This window comes from Oncorhynchus kisutch, linkage group LG11 (assembly GCF_002021735.2).
Source record: "Oncorhynchus kisutch isolate 150728-3 linkage group LG11, Okis_V2, whole genome shotgun sequence".
NCBI classification, from domain to species: Eukaryota; Metazoa; Chordata; class Actinopteri; order Salmoniformes; family Salmonidae; genus Oncorhynchus; species Oncorhynchus kisutch.
The window spans coordinates 69,284,903-69,306,608 of NC_034184.2; the positions used below are offsets into that span (position 1 = coordinate 69,284,903).

The following is a 21,706-nucleotide window of genomic DNA, read 5'->3' on the forward strand; positions in this document are numbered from 1 at the left end:
GTCTTCACATTGTAACAGACAACTCTCCCCCGCCATCAAAATAGGCTTTCAAGATCCCATGTATGGACAGTCACACTGTATTTTCAGAACACATACTCTACCTTGAGAACGTTAAGGTGTCTTTTGACTGAATCTGTTCTCCAGGTGTCTCTGTTCAACTATGTGTTCCTGGTGAGTTGGGCGTTCGCCCTGCCCTTCAGTCAGTTCAGGCCCCTGGCCTCCAGCGTCTGTACCGTCTGGACCTGTGTCATCATCGTCTGCAAGATGCTCTACCAACTCACCTCTATAAACCCCTCTACATACTCCAACAACTGCTCCATGGTGGGTTGGTGGAAAGGGGAAGTGGGTGTGTGTGGGTTTGTGGAAAGGGGGAGGGGGTGGGTATGCGTGCATGCTGTACAATATGTTTAACTTCTGATCTTTCCTCAATATTTATTTTCTCTCTATCTCCTTTCTCTCTCGCTCTCTCCTTTCTCTCTCTCCTTTCTCTCTCTCTCTCTCCTTTCTCTCTCTCTCTCTCCTTTCTCTCTCTCTATCTCCTTTCTCTCTCTCTCCTTTCTCTCTCTCTCTCTCTCTCTCCTTTCTCTCTCTCTCTCTCTCTCTCTCTCTCCTTTCTCTCTCTCTCTCTCTCTCTCTCACTCTCTCTCTCTCTCCTTTCTCTCTCTATCTCCTTTCTCTCTCTCTCTCTCTCCTCTTGCTCTCTCCTCTTTGAGTGTCTCCTCTAGGGGGTAAATGACCTAAAACAGTCATTATACTCTGGTGTGTTGTGCTAGGCTGTACTAGTTCAGGGTGTTAATGACACTCCTTTCCTCTCGTCTGTAGCCTCTGAACTACACGGACGCCCAGAGGAGTGAGATGGCCCACTCCCTGCTCTACAGCGCCCCTGTGGACCCAGCCAACTGGGTGGGCCTCCGCAAGTTCTCCCCCCTACTGGAGAACCTGAGGGTGAGTGGAGGAGAGACGCTGCACTGGGAACCTGACTACACACACACATACAGTACACATAGAGGATAGCTTGTCTTTCTCACGTATACCTTCAACTACTGTAATTATGTTACATTATACACTAATATCATCTCCCGGGCCATCCCTTCCAGTGTTCGAATGACATTTAACTCTTGGGGGTATCCTTGTAAACAGTGGGTTAGACCTATACTGGAAAATATGTTTATGTCATTAACACTTACACTGTCATTTGAACCCTGTCCCCTTTATCTGTCCTATCTCCATCTCCAAACAGAACAACCTGTTGATACTGGCCCTGCTGGCGTTCGAGGTGACCATCTACCGTCACCAGGACCTGTACCGCATGAGTAACAACCTCACCACCCCCGTCACCAGAACCATCTTCCATGATATCACCCGGCAACACCTCGACGACGGCATCCTCAACTGTGCCAAGTACTTCATCAACTACTTCTTCTACAAGTTCGGCCTGGAGGTATGATGTCATAGCAAAGTGTCCATGTTTTTTCCTTGTGCGATAGTTGGAATATTTACAAGAATATCTTTGTTTTGAAATATCTGTTGAGTGTTAAAGTAATTGTTGAGTTGTCTTATTATGAATACCGGTATACCGTTATGGATCCACATCCATACCGGTAACGATATTTGGATACAAAATGTAATTACATTATATTAGTTCTACAAATTCAACTACTTCACTGTCAGTAGTTTTTGTCCTAGTTTGGTTGAGTATGAAACCATCAGAAGAGAGACCATTAAAATCACCTAGAATTCATTTGTGATCATTCTAGGGTAAAGCTCTAATCATTAAACATATTTACAACTTTTATTACTCAGATACTGCCATACTGTCAAAAATTAGAAAAATATTACGATATGATATTTTGACCATATCGCCCAGCCCTAAGTTTCCTACATGACTGAGACATAACTTCTACTTCCGAACTCCATCTTCGTGCTTCCTACCCCGTAACCCTCTGTAGACCCAATATAAAAGTCCCTTGAGACTAAAGCTTCCTAAACATGAACTGTTGTCATTGTTATTGTAAGACATGCTTCCTGTTAGCGGTGAACGTGATTGGCCAGAGGATGGACTTCTACGCCATGCTCCATGCCTTCGGTCTGATCGCGGTCATCTACCGCCGGCGGCGAAAGGCCATTGCTGAGATCTGGCCCAAGTACAGCTGCTTCCTGGCCTGCATGCTCAGCTTCCAGTACTTTGTCTGCATCGGCTTCCCACCGGCCGCCTGCAAAGGTGGGTGGAGCAACAGAAAGATATCAAACACATAATTTTGTATTGCATTGTATTATATTGTATGTGGGGCCATTTACCTCTATGGCCGGACCTGCTGCGTCCATTTTGTTTCATTTAATGTCTCTCCTCGATAGTTAGAATACATGTGTCAAAGTTAGCACATAATCTTGCACAGGTCATAACAGACTGTGTAATAATAGTGTTTAAATGGATCCATTGCCTCTCCTCGTTTTCCCAGACTACCCATGGAGGTTCCCCTCATCCTCCACAGACTCCAACGTCATCAAGTGGCTCTATTTCCCTGACTTCCACACCAAGCCCAACCCCCTGTTCCTGCTCTGTGAGAACAGCCTTTATTTACTGAGCGTTTGCCGTTGGGATTGTAGCTACTGGGACTGGGACTGGGGCTGGGACTGGGACTGGGACTGGGGCTGGGACTGGGGCTGGGACTGGGACTGGGGCTGGGACTGGGGCTGGGGCTGGGACTGGGACTGGGACTGGGACTGGGACTGGGGCTGGGACTGGGACTGGGGCTGGGGCTGGGACTGGGGCTGGGACTGGGACTGGGACTGGGGCTGGGGCTGGGACTGGGATTGACTTGAAATAAGTGTGTTTTTCTTCATCCTCCTGTTTTCTATTCCTCCTGTTCCTCCTCCTCCTCCTGTCCTCTCCCGCAGATGACTTCATGCTGCTGCTGTGTGCCTCACTGCAGAGGCAGGTGTTTGAGGAGGAGAACGAGGCTGCCGTGCGCCTCTTGGCCGGGGACAACGTGGAGATCTGCAGGGACCTGGACGCCGCCTCCTTCAGTCAGCACAACCCCGTCCCTGACTTCATCCACTGCAGGTAGTCTATGTGAAACACAGTACCAGCCAGGCCCAGGTCTGGTGCACAGGCTGTGCCTGATCAGGTATCGAACCCATGGCTCGAGAAAGAGTTAGCCTTATGTACTACATTACCAGCCAGGCCCAGGTCTGGTACACAGGCTGTGCCTGATCAGGTATCGAACCCATGGCTCGAGAAAGAGTTAGCCTTATGTACTACAGTACCAGCCAGGCCCAGGTCTGGTACACAGGCTGTGCCTGATCAGGTATCGAACCCGTGGCTCGAGAAAGAGTTAGCCTTATGTACTACAGTACCAGCCAGGCCCAGGTCTGGTGCACAGGCTGTGCCTGATCAGGTATCGAACCCATGGCTCGAGAAAGAGTTAGCCTTATGTACTACAGTACCAGCCAGGCCCAGGTCTGGTACACAGGCTGTGCCTGATCAGGTATCGAACCCGTGGCTCGAGAAAGAGTTAGCCTTATGTACTACAGTCCATGTGTTTTTCCTCAGAGTGCCAGCACGAGTCGTTTGGTCTTAGGCAAGTTATTCCATTCACTGTCAAGTTATTCCATCTCTCTAAGTCCCTGTCCAAAGTGTCTATTATAAAGTCCTTTAGACACTTTCCTTGGGTTCCCATTGTTTTGACATGTGAAGTGAGTTAAGTGAGCACATTGCCAAACACCTGTGTTTTCCTTCCGCTCTCACCTCTCTTTCCCTCACTCTTTCCTGGTATCAGATAACTCAGGGATGTTAAAACAAGCCTTTAACCGTGTCCTGTGAGTGATTCGAACAAGGGGGAAACGTTCTTTAAAACAGCTGGCCCTTTGGAACAGTCAGCATGAGGTCGTATCGGAAATGAGGTCGTACCCCCCCCCCCCCCCTGCTCCTCCAGTTCACATACATATGCTTGTAAAAACAACAGGAACTGGTGACAAGTAGTGATGACAATGTGTCAACTGAGTTGTAATATTGAAATGTATGAAAATATTGTGTTGTAGGATAAAATACACAACGTATCTCTGCTCATCTCTGTATGGATATATAAAAGCTTGTATTTGTACGTATTTGTATTTCTATTGTTCCAGAATATATTTTTGTTGAACGATAGCTTTGCTGCTGTATATGCCAACTGCATGCTTTCCCCATAGTCTGGTTCAAAACCCAATTTCAAATTTGATGATTTGAATGACAGATTCCAAACAAATGACTTTTGCTTTGAATGTTGTCATTCCCTCACTTCAATAAGTTTTTATTCATGAATTTCCCTCTTTCAGATCCTACCTGGACATGCTGAAGGTGATCATGTTCAGCTACCTCTTCTGGTTCGTGCTCACCATCATCTTCATCACGGGCACCACGCGCATCTCCATCTTCTGTATGGGCTACCTGGTGGCCTGTTTCTACTTTCTGCTCTTCGGGGGCGACCTGCTGCTCAAGCCAATCAAAAGTATCCTGCACTACTGGGACTTCCTGATTGCCTACAACGTGTTTGTGATCACCATGAAGAACATACTCTCGGCAAGTGTTGGCAACACTAGATACAGTGTTATTGAATACTGGGATTACTGGGAATTCGGAAACTCAGTTTGGGCAGCCATCTTGGCATCAAACGTTGTAGTAAGACAACGAGATTGTAGTTAGAATGCAACATTTACAAAAGTTGTTCTTGTGTGTTTTTGGAGCCAAACGGGAAGATAGTTTGCCGAAGTCAGGCTCTGGGGGCAGTATGGTGACACATACCTGCCTAACAATTTTAAAAAAGTCAAAAAAAAGAGCAATGCTACTCCAAATGAAAACAAAACAGTCCTGCTGTCCTGAAACATGGGCCAGGATTCAATCCGATCTCACTTGATCAACAATGAGGCTTTTAAAGGCAATGTTCCCGCATTTGCGGAGATTGTGTTAACGGTAAACACTGCAGACGAATTGGAGACATATAGGATTAGTTCGGCCGGCTGGCCAGATAGGACAAGTTCAGCTGATCAGACCTCTGCAACAGCATTACAGTAATCTAGATGTTGTGGTGTGTTTGGCTGCCGCTGGGTCCTGTTTTAGCTGACTGGTTTGTCCTCTCGGTCCTCAGATACTAGCCTGTGGGTACATAAAAGTCCTGGTCACCGATCACTGTTGGCTCATTCAGCTCTTCAGCCTGGCCTGCACTATAAAGGGCTATTCTAAACGTAAGTGACCCTATTACCAATGTAAAGCAGAGTGCCTTTGGAAACTCACTTTCTTCGTGTTGATATGTGACAAAAATGTAACTCACTTGAAAGGATTTATTAAACATTATTCAGTTACATTTTCAGAAATGCTTGATGATGACTCCATTAGAAGGGGTTGGGGACTGTACTGTATAATTTGAGTTGAGACGTTTTATTTGACTTTCTTCTAAATATAAAGAATCAAACAATTGAATTAATAAATATTTGATTATTAATATTTTTTGAAATCCTTGCAGCTGAGCAGCACAGCCACAAGCAGTGTGAGTTGCCTAGCGATGAGGCAGGCATCATCTGGGATAGCATCTGTTTTGCCTTCCTGTTGCTACAGCGACGTGTTTTCATGAGCTACTACTTCCTGCACGTGGTCGCCGACATCCGCTCCTCACAGATCCTGGCCTCCAGGTAAATTGTACTGTTTGGTTTAACCGCGTCTACTATCCAGCTCTCTCTCAATGGAGCCTGGGGATAAGGTTTACTTTAATTCACTTTACTTTCACAAGGACCATCACATTTTCTTTTTTATAGAAAATCAAAGTTGACTGTTTATTCAGTCAATGTATTTGTCAATTTATATGAAAAGTATTGTGTTTGTTGTGTTAGAGGGGCTGAGCTGTTCCAGGCGACCATAGTGAAAGCTGTCAAAGCCCGGATCGAAGTGGAGAAAAAGTCTATGGACCTGCTGAAGAGACAGTGAGCGCATTTTCTACACAAATATAATAGACACACATTACACATATGACACACAGAAATATAATATGCACTAAATCCATAGACTGTTCTCTCTGCCTCTGTATGGCAAGCGGTACCGGAGCAACAAGTCTGACACCAACAGGCTCCTGAAAAGCTGCTATCCCCAAGCCACAAGACTGCTAAATAGCTAACAAAATGTCTACACAGACTACCTCCATTGACCCTTCTATTTAATTTTTGCGCTGACTCACAGGTCTCCACACACACACACACACACACACACACACACACACACACACACACACACACACACACACACACACACACACACACACACACACACTTACTGGCTTTACAAACACACACTCACATACAATCATCATATATGCTGCTGCTACTCTGCTTATCGTATATCCTGATGCCTATTCCCCTTATCCCTTTGTAAATATGGTATTGGCACTGACCCTGGAACTGACCCTGTATATAGCTTACTTACTTTCTCGTGTTCTTCTTATTTCTATTTCTTGTGTGTTTTTATGGTACTTTACTTTATAGTACTATACTGTATATTGATATTGATTACTGCATTGGGAAAGCGCTTGGGAAAGCGCTTGGAAAAGAGCTTGCAAGGAAGGCATTTGACTGTACTTGTGCACGTAACAATAACAACGTCAAAATATTGAAACTATACAGTGAAGTCCAAAAGTATTTGGACAGTAACAAATGTTTAGTTATTTTGACTCTGTACTCCAGCACTTTGGGTTTGATATCGGGTGAACCATTTTGAAATTACAGCCCTTTTTGGGGCGGCAGGGTAGCCTAGTGGTTAGAGTGTTGGGAGGTTGCAAGTTCAAATCCTCAAGCTGACAAGGTACAAATCTGTCGTTCTGCCCCTGAACAGGCAGTTAACCCACTGTTCCTAGGCCGTCATTGAAAATAAGAATTTGTTCTTAACTGACTTGCCTAGTTAAATAAAGGTTTAAAAAAATGGTAGGGAACCAAAATTATTTGGACAAATTCACTTAATGGGTATTAAAGTAGTCCAAAGTTTAGTATTTTGTTCCCATATTCTTAGCACGCAATGACTACATCAAGCTTGTGAATGGATACATTTATTGTTTGTTTTAGTAGTGTTTCAGATTATTTTGTGCCCAGTAGAAATGAATGGTAAATAATGTATTGTGTCATTTTGGAGTCACCTTTATTGTAAATTAGAATAGAATATGTTTCTAAACACTTCTACATTAATGTGGATGCTGCTATACATCCCCACACATCCTGACACCAAGCCAAACACTAACCCCTATTACATCTCCACACATCCTGACACCAAGCCAAACACTAACCCCTATTACATCCCCACACATCCTGACACCAAGCCAAACACTAACTCCTATTACATCCCCACACATCCTGACACCAAGTCAAACACTAACCCCTATTACATCCCCACACATCCTGACACCAAGCCAAACACTAACCCCTATTACATCCCCACACATCCTGACACCAAGCCAAACACTAACCCCTATTACATCCCCACACATCCTGACACCAAGCCAAACACTAACCCCTATTACATCCCCACACATCCTGACACCAAGCCAAACACTAACCCCTATTACATCCCCACACATCCTGACACCAAGCCAAACACAAACCCCTATTCCATCCACACATGTTCTGACACCAAGCCAAACACAAACCCCTATTCCATCCACACATGTTCTGACACCAAGCCAAACACAAACCCCTATTCCATCCACACATGTTCTGACACCAAGCCAAACACAAACCCCTATTCCATCCACACATGTTCTGACACCAAGCCAAACACTAACCCCTATTACATCCCCCCTCGTGCCTTATTGCTTAAATATACAGTGGTCAGAGACTATTGGTCATTTGTGAACGTTTCTATCTCTGTGTCCAATCAGAATGGACCGCATCAAGAGTCGGCAGCAGAAGTTCAAGAGAGGCAAGGAGAGGATGTTGAGCTTGGTGCAGGAAAGCGGAGACGCCAAGGATGAGGAGGAGGATGATGAAGGTAGGACAGCAACTGGGCTTTGAGTAACGAGTGCACTGACAGCCATGTTTGGATGATCTTCTATGTAGGCCTATACAGTTTTGCATTGATTGAATGATAAGTCTGTTTGAAGACACTCATCACAGTCCCACAACAATTACATATACAGACACATTCCATTCACATCATCAAGTACTTTGAAAGCAAGAAAAAAAGTTGTTTTTCAGATAAAGAAAATACTGACAAAGAGAAGAGCAGGGGGAAGACAAAGAAGCAGTGGTGGAGGCCGTGGGTGGACCATGCATCCAGTGAGTGAACTTTGACATTTCTATTTCAATATTCCAATATTCCAATTCAATAAGATACTGTGACTGTAGTTACATGTAAATAAATGAGGCACACTCTTAGAAAAAGGTTTCCAAAAGGGTTCTCCGGCTGTCCCCATAGGATAAAACTTTTTTGTTCCAGATTGAACCATTTTTGGTTCCACGTAGAACCCTTTGTGGAAATGGTCTTACATGGAACCCAAAAGGGTTCTACCTGGAACCAAAAATGGTTCTTCCAAGGGTTCTCTTATGGAAAAAGCCTAAGAATGATTTTAGGTTGTAGAAAGCTCCTTTTTTTCGAAGAGTGCAAGAATTCGTTATTGACACACAAGATTAATACCATATCTGATTTCTGTTTGTCTTTACATTCATATATGTGTGTACAATGTAATACACGGGTGGACTAGTGTAAGTAGGTAACCTTTAACCTTGTCTTTCACTCCCTTCTCAGTGGTGAGAAGTGGTAACTATTACCTGTTTGAGACTGACAGTGAAGAAGAGGAGGAAGAGGAGGATAGAAAGGAGGAAGAGCCACCCAAGAAGTCTGCATTTCAGGTACTCAAACATAGGAAATTACCCCTTTACCATTGTCCTGCATTGAGAATATAGAATTTTGTCCATCGAAACCAGTTGGACTGTTTTTGATTTGATCTGTATCGGTTATGTAAAAGGGACTGCTTGCTTCTATTTCTGTTTGGACCGATTTCTAATGTGTAATTGTTCTTACAACAGACAAGTAACAAGTCGTTCTTTTGCTAATTCCCTGATTTTGTTTGTTCTTTCGGGCACTTAACAGCTTTCTTTCTTTTTAAGTACTAACTGCTAACATCCTTTGTCGTGATTTCTGTTTATTTGACCTTTATTTGCGACAAATGTTATGTTCTCTAACTCTCACCCCTGCTTTGTCCTCCCTTTGTAGAGAGCAATCCGAAAGTTTGCCTCTGCCTCGTTGGCTTTACCAAAGTGTATCATTAAGCTGCCCAAAACTGCTCTGCAGTATATAATGAGGGCAGCCAAGGTACTCTCACTACTAGGTCTCCATCTTGTATTTCCCTTGTGTATGCTGGGTGTATACTCTTTCCCCCTTGAGCACTCCAGTCCAAGCCACTTTCTCACGACGTTACACACATTTTCCACTCTCACTCCAAAACATCACCACGATGTCAATAAAGTTCTGTTCAAAGACCACAGGCCCGCTCCATTTCACAAGATGCTGCTGAGTCATGACAAAATGGCCGCCGCTGATGATGCATGGAAATGCAGTGAACTGTTGCTTTGGGAGAGAGATATGCATGTGTGGTGGTGGCTTTTCTTCCAGGGTAATTCTCGGTAGGGATTGGTCTGTGTCTCAAGCAGGTTTGGGGTCAATTTCAGGAAGTAAACTGAAATGTACTGAACTAAAATGGAACTGACCCCAACCCTGGTCTCAAACTAGTAATTGTTGGTGGTGTTCATCTTGAGGGGTGCTTTATTCCATTGTAAATCCATTTTTTGTCCTGTTGACATAAACACATGCCCTTACATTCCATTTCATTGGATCAAAACACCCCCTAAAACTGTATAGTGTACTTTGTCAATGGCTTTTGCTTTTACCTGTGAGTTACTGGTTGGTTGACTAGATTATTTTCTCTTTGGCTGCCTAATCCTGACATTTCCTACACTCATCTCAACTATTTTGTTTTGAGTGTGTGAACTTAATTTGAGTCCCATTGCTTTTGATTAAACACTTGCTCACCAATGGCAAGTTTGTCAACATGAACCAGACGAGCTAAGATCAAATCTCTTAACGGTTGTTCAGTATGTAGCAGGGTGTGTGTCACAATTAAGCAGCCAAACATCCTTTCAACAGAATCTCTGGACACATTGTGTTTGATCACCAGTCCATAAGTGCGGCTGTTAACGTTTTCTCCCCACAGTTTGTGTACCATGCCTGGATCACCGACTCCAAGACGGCTATGAAGGAGCGCAGCAAGGAGAAACGCCGCTTCTGGAAGAAATACACTGAAGGGAGCAGCAGCAAGCCAAGGAAAGAGGACCCGAGGGAAGGTATGGAGGAGGACCCAAGTTCTCATTCAAAGCAGATGACTTAGGCTTTCAGTCTCCTCCGTTTCCAACCTTAGTCTGGTTTAACCAGACTGAACATTGTGCAAATGTCAAACATTGGTGAGTGCAGCATTCAGTTTGGTTTAACCAGGCAAATCCAACCCAGTGTAGGATATTTAATATGCTAGCAGTGTCACGTCTACTCCTGCTCCCTCTCTCCAGTGCTCAACGTCGCCAGTTTACTCCTTATTACTCACACCTGCCACCATCGTTACGCGCACCTGCGTAGCAGTTCCTCTGGGAATCAAGCCCCTGCCTCCCAATGTTTCCCATCGTCTCGCGCCATCTGTCTGTCCATCACTTGTTGTTTTACAGTAAACTCTGTAACACAAGGTGCTATCTAGAATCTTAAAGGGTTCTTCGGCTGTCCCCATAGTAGAACGATTTGAAGAACCCTTTTTGGTTCCAGGTAGAACTCTTTTGGGTTCCATGTAGATGTTCTGCTGTACTTGGAACCCAAAAGCGTTCTATCTGCGACCAAAAAGGGTTCTCATATGGGGGCAGCCGAAAAACTATTCTGGAACCTTTTTTTCTTAAAGTGTACGTTTCACCCCCTGAGGATTTCTCTCAGCCTCCGTGACGGGATGTTATAGGCTCTAGACTACTCATGAATGGGCGTTTTTGCGTTGTTCAATAGCACCTACTTAACGATTTACTGAAGCCTTAACGGGAGCCATGCTGTGTCCAGTCCACAGTTCCGCCAAATCTTCCCCCTTCTACCCTCCCTCCCTCCTTCCCACAGCCCAGCTCCAACTCCAGTCAAGGCCAAGGCATTCCTGGGTCTGAAATATAGGATGCCATGTTGAATTAGATATGGTCAATTCATCCCATGTGACGGCTGGACTGACTGTGAATGTGGCTGGAATACAGTACGGTCTCTCAGTTTTGCCAAATTGTTTTACATGAGGTCTGGGAGGGGACAACAATGTATTGGATAGGCTATTTAGATAGAGAACAACTTGTTCTGCAACAAAAAAGTACCCTTTCAATGGGTTGTCAATGGAGCGTCCTTTGTTTGGAAAGGTACTTTTGGGTTGCAGCTTTGTGACTTTACAGCAAGGGATATGTTTATTTAAAAAATGTTATGAATTTGTTGAAACATTCTATTTTCAATCTCTTTTCTATCCAGCTGTTCATGTTACTGTTGAAGTGGAGGATCAAAAGGAGATGGAGGAGAAGAAAGATGGACCAGGTAGGTGCCATTCCAACCAGGGTTGGGATAAATTGTATTTCATTTCAGTCACTTTCAGGATGTGGAATTGAACATTCAAAAGGCACTCGCACATCTGAGCTAACTTTTGTGCAGGTGCATGGAAACAGTTGGATAAGATGAGGAAGAAGGAACCCGCACACTGCTCTAGATCGTATCACTGATCTTTAAAAAGCTTTACGTATCGTCCTTAGGACCTTCGTCAGAGCTTTTGTGAATAAAAAAAAAAAATGGCACCCTTATGTAGACCTAGGCCCACCCACACCCATTCCACACATCTAAAGGGGTTGGAGGTGAAGGGGAAAAAAATAAGTGCTACCAAATATAACAATATGCATTATAAATATTCAAATAAAGTGTGTACAAAAGACACATTAAACACGTCTGTAAAACCACAATCAGGACACCAACTTGCCAAGCAAGTTTTCATAAATCATTGTGTACAGTGTAAGAAAAACGTCAGAGTAATCTGAAATAGGGACATAATTCCTGTTCAAATTTACAACATAACATACATAGGCATTTCATCATTAAGACCTTTAGGAAATAATGTCTGGAAGGTGAAAATCCCAGAACATTCTCTTTTACTCAGAGTATTATTCATATCACCTCCCCTGTCTGACATCTTAACATTCTCTATGCCACAAAATCTAAAGGTAGAAATGGATGTGGAATTGGAAATGGAATTTCAGTTTACTTCCTGGGTTAGGTTCCTTGACCCCAATCCTGTTTGAAAAGTTAACCCAACCCATGACACATGGCCCTCTGCATCAATGAAGTTACAGTTGTACTGTAAGTCACAAAGAATAAAGACTGATGTGGAATTGGCTATTAAAAGATGTGTGTTGTCTTCCTCCCCATCCACAGACAACATCCTGAAGCGAGTCTTCAACATCGTCAAATTCTCCTGGGTGTTGTTCCTGGCCATGTTGGACAGTTTCACAGCCTGGATCAATTCGATGTGTCAGGAACACCTGGACATCTCCACCGTGCTGCGCATTGAGCGCTGTATGCTCACTCACGAGGTCAAAAAGGTAAGGTATTTATGTATTTTGTGATGCTTATTGTACTATAAGGCATATTACCTGATACCTCAGGTGGACAGTTCAATGAGAATCCAGCTGAAGATTGTCTGTGAATAAATGTCTCTTCCTAGTAACAAAACCATTTGGTCCCACTTAACATTACATAATGATTTACCATTTCATACTGTTTAGAACCATGGTATTTATAGTACCTATTTCTAGTAATAGCATAGTAATAACATTGGAATTGCCTATTTCCAATGTTATCACATTGTTATTTCAGGCTACGCAATATGAAGTTGGTGTAGGGCAAACAATTCTAACAGCCATTCTTGGTTGTAATGTTCCAGGGGAACAAGCCTTCGCGGGAGAGCATCCACGTGTACTACCGCAAGCAGATGTGCAAGGCTGCGTCCATTGAGTCTGGCCTGGAGAGAACCGAGGAGGATACGTGCCAGGACTGCATCCCCCACAAGGCCGAGCGGCAGAGCTGTGCCTATCTGGAGAGCCATGACCCTATGGTGTCTCATGACAGCCTGTCCAGGTAAGGGAATTGAGGAAAATACACTTTTTATTACAGTTATATTACTACTTAATTATGTAATTATTGTTACTTTTTATTACATTTTTTACTTTTGTTTATTTAGTAAATATTTTCTTAACTCTATTTCTTGAACTGCATTGTTAGTTAAGGGCTTGTAAGTCAACATTTCACTGTAATGTTGTATTTGGCGCATGTGACAAATAACATTTGATTTGATTATTCATACTCATTGATTTGATTATTCGTACTCATAAGAAATGATGAGATTGATTCACCTCTTGTCATCATTAAAGTACATCAAGCAGAGGAAATCCTTTTCAATTTGATAGCTGGTGATGGCTGAGGAATCAGCAGACAAGGTTGTTCAGCTGCTTCTTGATACTCCAAGGATATTATAGTAAACACACACTGCTTACTGTCATTCAGTTATAATACTCAAAACATCAAGGGAGACTATATAATACAATCCAAACACACTCCAGAATCAGGTGCAAGATATTGCCTGTTTTTGAAAGATGTCATGCTGTGCAGATGACAGTAGGTCAGATTGGAATGTTGAGGCCTCCCGAGGGGCGCAGAGAGCTGTACCACTAGAGATTCTGGGTTCGAGTCCAGGTTCTGTCGCAGCCGGATTGGCTGGATTGATATCCAGAGGATGCTATCGGCAATCGGGATTCGCCTCTCCCGAGTCCGTACGGGAGATGCAGCAATGAGACAAGACTGTAACTACCAATTGGATACCACGAAATTTGGGAGAAAAAAGATTGGAATGTTGCGGGTGGAACAGATAATTGAACGATTTATTTGCATTCCATCCGTGTGTAATAAAACCCAAGCCTTGCTCAAGTTATCCCATCTCAGCATCGACACCATTACATGATAAACACTTACATTACATTACCATTTGACAGAACAATTATTCAATATTCAGTGGTTATGTTTTGGTGTTGTGTTGATATCACACTGCTTGTTGGTACACACATTGTCTGTTTTAGTCATAGTTTGCTATTTATTTGAGACTGAAGAGTGCCAGGCTCCCGGTATGTGATGGAGTGTTTATGAAGGGTTTAAAACCAGCCTGGCAGCTTGAAACTGCACAGCTCTGTTCTGGGTGCACTAGTGCCCACGGGGAATTCTGTTCTCTGTCTAGACTCTGGCCTGACGCACACACTCACGCACACTCACACACACTCACTCACTCACACTCACTCACTCACACTCACTCACAGGCACCCTGACATACACACAGGCAAGCAGACAGACACAGACATGAAGGCGTACACAGATAGAAACACATATACCCAGAGGTGCAGGCGCACACACACTGTATGAGTTTATGCATGGTCCATAGTCTGTTTAGACCATTCCACAAACTCCATCTGTCTGTGTGTGTTTCTCCAGTGCGTACACAAAGAACACCCTGCTCTGCTCCTGTCGTTCCACACTGGACCACATTGATATGGGTCCTGACAGCATCCAGATGCCCAGGACCAGCGAGCGTGCCCATCCTAAACTCTGCAAGATGGAAGGCCTAGACCTAGAGTCCACCTCCTCAACCGACAGCAGAGACAGCCAGGCCAGGTAAGAAACTACAAACACACAACTTCTACTTCTCTCCTCTCATCCCTCACTCTCTACACTTCTCTCCCTTCATCCTTCACTCTACACTTCTGCCCCATCAACCGTCAGTCTTCTCTTCCCTCTTCCCTCACCCCACATCTCTTCTTGTCTCTTTCCTGATCCCTCACTCGCTTCTCTTTCCCCCCTTCACTGACTGTAGACAATGAGGCATCTTTGTCACTTTGTCTTTTGTTGGCCTATTGACCATTTGTGTCACTAACCGTGATGTATTACCTTGATCCAAAAAGCTAGTGGTACTAGTGTGTCTCATATGGGTAAACCACTGTAAACCTCATCTCTCTTTGAAGAGCATTTCTCAGGACCACTCTCCTCCCTCTGAATCCAAGGCTTAGATTGTTGGCAAGTCATATTCTTGTCATCAAATCCACTTCCTGGCTACAGGACTATAGTGCTAAAGCTGCCCTTTTCTCTTAGCGCTGTTCAAACATGTCATCTGTGACTGTAGTGTAAACTGTAAAGAGCTTTATTGTCTGTTAGTCAGTGCAGGTGTCAGATTATATTGAGAATAAGGAGAGAAAAAGGGAGAGTAGACATGAGGTGGGTGATTGTGTAGTGCTGTGGGCGGTTACCATGGTGACTCCCTGATTCAGTGCTGACGGACAGCCTTTGTATCCAGTGTGTCACAACCTCTCTCTCTCTCTCTTTCTCTCTCTCTCTCTCTCCTCTCACCGCTGAACAAATACTATTTCTGTGTCATTTCATTATCTTGAGTAAATTAGGTTATACAATGAATAGTTCCTGTTGTGGATGCTGATTGGCTGATACCTTGTTCCACATTTATTTAATGATAAATCATGGCAAATACATGTATTACTGTTCTATCTGAATTATCACTACTCATCCATACAAATATCTCCACTGTACTTCCTCTCTATGGCCATCCAGGCAATTCATAAATCTCTTACACAGGTTAAACACTGCCCACTTGTGGACAGATGAGTTCCAGAACATAACCACTCCATTATCTTGCCTCTCTCTCCCCACTAGTGAGCACACCCAGTGCACAGCCACCTGCTCCTGCCAGGGGACCACCAACCCCATCAAAGAGACAGGAGAGGAGCCAGGCCAGGACCTCCAGGACCCCCACTCCTCCTACACCGAGACCCCATCCACCTCCACCTCCATGGGGCTGTACCTGGACCATGAGGGGAGTCTTCTCTCCAGGTCTAGGGGAATGGACTGGGACAGCCGGGACAGGGTTCTAGAGACCGAACCTGCAGGGTGGGGGAGGGGACCGTGCTACGCCCACCACAGTGAGCTCCAGCTCTACCAGGCAGACCTCTCCGGTAACACCCCCACAGACACAGACATCCCCCCCTCATACAGCAGAGCCACAGGCCTGGACAGGGAGGAGGCCGAGCAGTTCTCATCCAGTAGGACCCATCATGAGAACAGGCTAGTTGTGGTGACGCCTGACGAGAAGTCAGACTTTCTGTCGGGCGTCACGAGCACCACGTTTCCCTCGCTCACCCACGAGCTGACCGCCAGCGATCTGCTACGCAATAGGTATTGTATTTAGTCACAGCTAGTCTTGTGTTGCCAATTGCATTACCAAATATTGTTAATTGCTCGGCTATCAGAAAGCCGGAAATCGAGGTTCAGATTAGTTTGTTTATTTGACAATTCCAAAGGATTTAGGTTTTTAGAGTCCACCTTGATAGACCTTCGCTCCATTTTTCTCTCTCTCCATCAGGATGTTCTACGACGAGGAGCTGGAAGACTCTGAGCGTTTCTACGGCAACCAGCCGGCGCTGCTCCAGCTGCTCTATGCTCTCTACAACATGCTGGTGGCCCACTCAGAGATGGTGTGTTTCCTGGTCATCATCCTCAACCACATGATCTCAGCGTCCGTGGCCACGCTCGTTCTGCCCATCCTCATCTTCCTCTGGGCCATGCTGTCTGTTCCAAGACCCAGCAAACGCTTCTGGATGACCGCCATCGTCTACACCGAGGTATTAACACAGAAGCACTTCAGGTTTTTATCAATGTAAATCTGCCCTTACTCCTTGTCCCATGCAGTATTAAAGGGATAGGTCACCCAAATGAATTAGGGTGAACAATACCTTTAATATTATAAATTGCACATTTTCATAAATATATTTGTTTTATCCAGCTATGAAAATGCAATTATTGTTCAGGCTGGAAATAATGCTCTTTTATGATATAAACTCAATTCTACTACACTGTACTCAATTAATAGTGTTTATAGAGACATGTTATGAGTCATGCATCTATATATTTCACTATACCACCAGGTCACCATCGTGATCAAGTACTTCTTCCAGTTTGGTTTCTTCCCCTTCAACCAAAACATTGAGCTGGACATGTCCAAACCCTTCCACCCTCCCAACATCATCGGTGTGGAGAAGAAGGAAGGATACGTGCACTATGACCTGGTTCAGCTGCTAGCTCTGTTCTTCCACAGATCTATTCTCAAGGTGCCCACTAAGTCTTTAGCTACATGGTTATTCCTTTCAGGGAGTTCACTTTTTTCAAAAATAAATACAACTTTTAAGAAGTGGACTACCCCTTTAACTACATTGTTAATTGTTACTTATTACCTGTATTGATACACGGTTATATTTAGCACACTGGTGTAATAACCATTCTATTCCTTGCTCTTAACCTCCAGTGTCATGGGCTGTGGGACAAGGATGACCCCAGGGGAGGAGGGGGAGAAACCCCTATGCAGCACCACCCTGACAGGGAGAAGAGGTCCAGCTCCAGGCGTGTGGAGAAGCAGGCCTCGGGGGGCAGTAGCTCCCTGCTGGAATCGGTACGCGCCCGCTTCCCTCGCCGCTTCTACTCCCTGTCCACCTCCACCCAGCTGCGCCGCAAGAGCTCCAGCGCCGCTTCCCACCTCTCCCAGCGCACCCTGCGCTCCGGCCACTCCAGAGGAGGTGAGGTCACACTGGCTCCTAAGTGCTGAAGAATAACTCTCTGATTGGGTTCGTTTGGGGGAAGTGTCTAGACTTTTAATTATGTCATTTGTGAGGCCCATGTCTTCCAAACCTCACCAAACCTAGTCACTCCACAGACAGCGTGAGCTCAAGGCAGAGCCTACGGAGAGGGGACAGTGTGAGGAGTGTCCAGAAGAGGAGCAAGAAGGAGAAGATCCTGGACAAACTCAGAGAGCAGCTCATCAAAGCCAAGAGCTTCATTGTCAAGAAGTAGGTGGTCTGGATGTCATGTTTGAATATCGACTTGAAGGTGCCATATTACACTTTCATTCGGCTACTAACCGACAATATTCAGTCACTTTTCAGGATATTAAATTGGTAATAAAAACAACATTGTCTGTTCATAAAGTATTTAGTTTACCTTGTTTAAGTGACCAGATAATTGTTTGTAAATCTTTGTTCATTCTCCGTTAAGAACTCTGGAGATCTACATCCCCATCCGTCAGTTCTTCTACAACCTGATCCACCCAGAGTACAGTGCTGTGACAGACGTGTATGTGCTCATGTTCCTGGCCGACACTGTTGACTTTATCATCATCGTCTTCGGCTTCTGGGCTTTTGGGGTAAGTTTGATTATTACCGGGCCTTCAGAAAGTATTCAGACTCCTTGACTTTTTCAACATTTTGTTACGTTACAGCCTTATTCTAAAATGGATTAAATATATAAAAAATCATCAGCAATCTATACACAATGCCACATAATGACGAAGCGAAAACAGATTTTTAGATTTTTTTGAAAATGTGTAATAAATTAAAAACAAATGCCATATTTACATAAGTATTTAGACCCTTTGCTAGGAGACTCGAAATTGACCTCAAGGGCATCCTGTTTCCATTGATCATCCTGGAGATGTTTCTACAACTTGTTTGCAGTCCACCTGTGGTAAATTCAATTGATTTGACATGATTTGGAAAGGCACCTGTCTATATGAGGTCCCACAGTTGACAGTGCATGTCAGAGCAAAAAAATAAGCTATGAGGTGCAAGGAATTGTCCGCATAGTGTCGAAGACAGGATTTTGTCGAGGCACAGCTCTGGGGAATGGTACCAAAACATTTCTGCAGCATTGAAGGTCCCCAAGAACACGGTGGCCTCCATCACTCTTAAATGGAAGAAGTTTGGAACTATCAAGACTCTTCCTAGAGCTGGCCGCCTGACCAAACTAAGCAATCGGGGGAGAAGGGACTTGGAGATGGTGACCAAGAACCTGATGGTCACTCTTTTTTTTTTTTTACCCTTTTTTTCTCCCCAATTGGTTGTAGTTATAGTCTTGTCTCATCGCTGCAACTCCCGTACGGACTCAGGAGAGGCGAAGGTTGAGAGCCATGCATCCTCCGAAACACGGACGACGCTGGGCCAATTGTGCGTTGCCCCATGGACCTCCCTGGGCTCAAACCCAGAATCTCTGGTGGCACAGCAAGCACTGCGATGTAGTGCTTTAGACCACTGCGCCACCCGGGAGGCCACCTGATGGTCACTCTTACAGAGCTCCAGAGTTCCTCTGTGGAGATGGGAGAACCTTCCAGACGGACAACCATCTCTGCAGCACTCCACCAATCAGACCTTTATGGTAGAGTGGCCAGAAATAAGCCACTCCTCAATAAAAGGCACATGACAGCCCACTTGGAGTTTTCCAAAAGGTACCTAAAGACTCTCCTACCATGAGAAACAAGATTCTCTGGTCTGATGAAACCAAGATTGAGCTCTTTGGCCATCTGGAGGAAACCTGGCACCATCCCTACAATGAAGCATGGTGGTGGCAGAATCATGCTGTGGGATGTTTTTCAGCAACAGGGACTGAGATTAGTCAGGAATCCAGGCAAAGATGAACGGAGTAAAGTACAGAGAGATCCTTGATGAAAACCTGCTCCAGAGCGCTCAGGACCTCAGACAAGGGCCAAGGTTCACCTTCCAACAGGACAACGACCCTAAGCACACGGCCAAGACAACGCAGGAGTGGCTTTTGGCCCAGCCAGAGCCCGGACGTATACCTGATCGAACATCTCTGAAGAGACCTGAAAATAGCTATGCAGCAACGCTCCCCATCCAACCTGACAGAGCTTGAGAGGATCTACAGAGAAGAATGGGAGAAACTCCGTAAAAACAGGTGTGTCATACTTGTAGCGTCGTACCCAAGAAGACTCGAGGCTGTAATCGCTGCCAAAGGTGCAACAACAAAGTACTGAGTAAAGGGTCTGAATACTTACATAAATGTAATATTTCAGGTTTTTATTTTTAATAAATTGATAACAACAATTTCTACAAACCTGCTTTTTGCTTTGTTATTATGGGGTATTGTGTGTAGATTGATGAGGAAAAACAACAATTTGATCCATTTTTTAATAAGGATGTAACCTAACAAAATTTGGAAAAGGTCAAGGGGTCTGAATACTTTCTACTATAAACTGTTCTTATTCATTGTGTTTGTGATTGAAACCAAGTGCAATTAATTGAAATTTTCCATAAATGGCCAAGAACACATTTGAACTTGAAACATTGAAGAAAACAAAAACCTTCCAAATGAATAACATGACTTCCTGTCTCTCATAGAAACACTCTGCCGCAGCTGACATCACTTCCTCCCTGTCGGAGGACCAGGTTCCCGAGGCCTTCCTGGTGATGGTACTGATTCAGTTTGGCACCATGATCATCGACCGAGCCCTCTACCTCCGCAAGACTGTCATGGGAAAGGTCATCTTCCAGGTCATTCTGGTGTTCGGTATCCACTTCTGGATGTTCTTCATCCTGCCTGGAGTCACAGAAAGGTTTGAATGTGGAGAGATAAAATTAACATTTAGTCATTTAGTCATATAGTCATAACCAGCTCCCTCTTTCTTTTAAATACTGTATATTGCTTACTAAATGGTTGCTTCATTAGTAAGTAACGCATAATGGTGAATGTTTTCAAGGTACTTCAAAAGATTATCGTTAACATTGCTTCCATTTTAAACACCAGACGGTTCAGTAAGAACACAGTGGCCCAGCTGTGGTACTTTGTCAAGTGCATCTACTTTGGCCTGTCGGCCTATCAGATCCGCTGTGGCTACCCCACCCGTGTCCTGGGCAACTTTCTCACCAAGAGTTACAACTACCTCAACCTATTCCTCTTCCAAGGGTGAGTGCTCTGAAGACTAGTGTAACTACAATCACAAGACGACAGCATAATCAAGAATTGAATGAATTTATGAAAACGGTATGAGACAAACTTAATCAGTGATGGCACATGCTCCCAATACCTGCCTGCCATAAGCTGGTTCATAACCTATATTGACTGTTGGTCCTAACATTACCCTAACACTGTCCTGAATATTCCTGATTTCCAGGTTCCGTCTGGTCCCGTTCCTGACAGAGCTGCGAGCGGTGATGGACTGGGTGTGGACGGACACCACTCTCAGCTTGTCCAGCTGGATCTGTGTAGAGGACATCTACGCTCACATCTTTGTTCTCAAGTGCTGGAGGATGTCAGAGAAGGTGAGGGACCACGGCCCGCTGTGTTAGTTCTCTAGGACCTCCCTATCCATCTCTGAATGAGGCTTAGAGGGGAATAAGATAGTATGTCAGAGAGGGTGAGGGACCATGGCCCGCTGTGTTAGTTCACTAGGACCTCCCTATCCATCTCTGAATGAGGCTTAGAGGGGAAGAAGACAGTATGTCAGAGAGGGTGAGGGACCATGGCCCGTTGTGTTAGTTCTCTAGGACCTCCCTATCCATCTCTAAATGAGGCTTAGAGGGGAAGAAGACAGTATGTCAGAGAGGGTGAGGGACCACGGCCCGCTGTGTTAGTTCTCTAGGACCTCCCTATCCATCTCTGAATGAGGCTTAGAGGGGAAGAAGACAGTATGTCAGAGAGGGTGAGGGACCACGGCCCGCTGTGTTAGTTCTCTAGGACCTCCCTATCCATCTCTGAATGAGGCTT

At 44.6% G+C, this 21,706-nt stretch overlaps 1 protein-coding gene across 1 annotated transcript in view; it reads left to right on the forward strand.

The window, feature by feature from the left end:
- LOC109900166 (piezo-type mechanosensitive ion channel component 2) overlaps positions 1 to 21,706 on the forward strand; it is a 158,704-nt gene that overhangs the window by 125,693 nt on the left and 11,305 nt on the right. Inside the window, exons 18-44 of the mRNA XM_031836185.1 lie at positions 145 to 321; positions 823 to 945; positions 1,241 to 1,441; positions 2,017 to 2,221; positions 2,460 to 2,561; positions 2,899 to 3,064; positions 4,318 to 4,561; positions 5,127 to 5,223; positions 5,502 to 5,667; positions 5,866 to 5,955; positions 7,893 to 8,002; positions 8,209 to 8,289; positions 8,759 to 8,862; positions 10,224 to 10,353; positions 11,540 to 11,602; positions 12,488 to 12,654; positions 12,996 to 13,189; positions 14,591 to 14,770; positions 15,818 to 16,336; positions 16,524 to 16,782; positions 17,086 to 17,268; positions 17,463 to 17,730; positions 17,868 to 18,000; positions 18,206 to 18,353; positions 20,341 to 20,555; positions 20,747 to 20,905; positions 21,114 to 21,261. Coding sequence (XP_031692045.1) covers positions 145 to 321; positions 823 to 945; positions 1,241 to 1,441; positions 2,017 to 2,221; positions 2,460 to 2,561; positions 2,899 to 3,064; positions 4,318 to 4,561; positions 5,127 to 5,223; positions 5,502 to 5,667; positions 5,866 to 5,955; positions 7,893 to 8,002; positions 8,209 to 8,289; positions 8,759 to 8,862; positions 10,224 to 10,353; positions 11,540 to 11,602; positions 12,488 to 12,654; positions 12,996 to 13,189; positions 14,591 to 14,770; positions 15,818 to 16,336; positions 16,524 to 16,782; positions 17,086 to 17,268; positions 17,463 to 17,730; positions 17,868 to 18,000; positions 18,206 to 18,353; positions 20,341 to 20,555; positions 20,747 to 20,905; positions 21,114 to 21,261 — 4,632 coding nt within the window. The remainder of the gene's footprint in view (positions 1 to 144; positions 322 to 822; positions 946 to 1,240; positions 1,442 to 2,016; positions 2,222 to 2,459; positions 2,562 to 2,898; positions 3,065 to 4,317; positions 4,562 to 5,126; positions 5,224 to 5,501; positions 5,668 to 5,865; positions 5,956 to 7,892; positions 8,003 to 8,208; positions 8,290 to 8,758; positions 8,863 to 10,223; positions 10,354 to 11,539; positions 11,603 to 12,487; positions 12,655 to 12,995; positions 13,190 to 14,590; positions 14,771 to 15,817; positions 16,337 to 16,523; positions 16,783 to 17,085; positions 17,269 to 17,462; positions 17,731 to 17,867; positions 18,001 to 18,205; positions 18,354 to 20,340; positions 20,556 to 20,746; positions 20,906 to 21,113; positions 21,262 to 21,706) is intronic.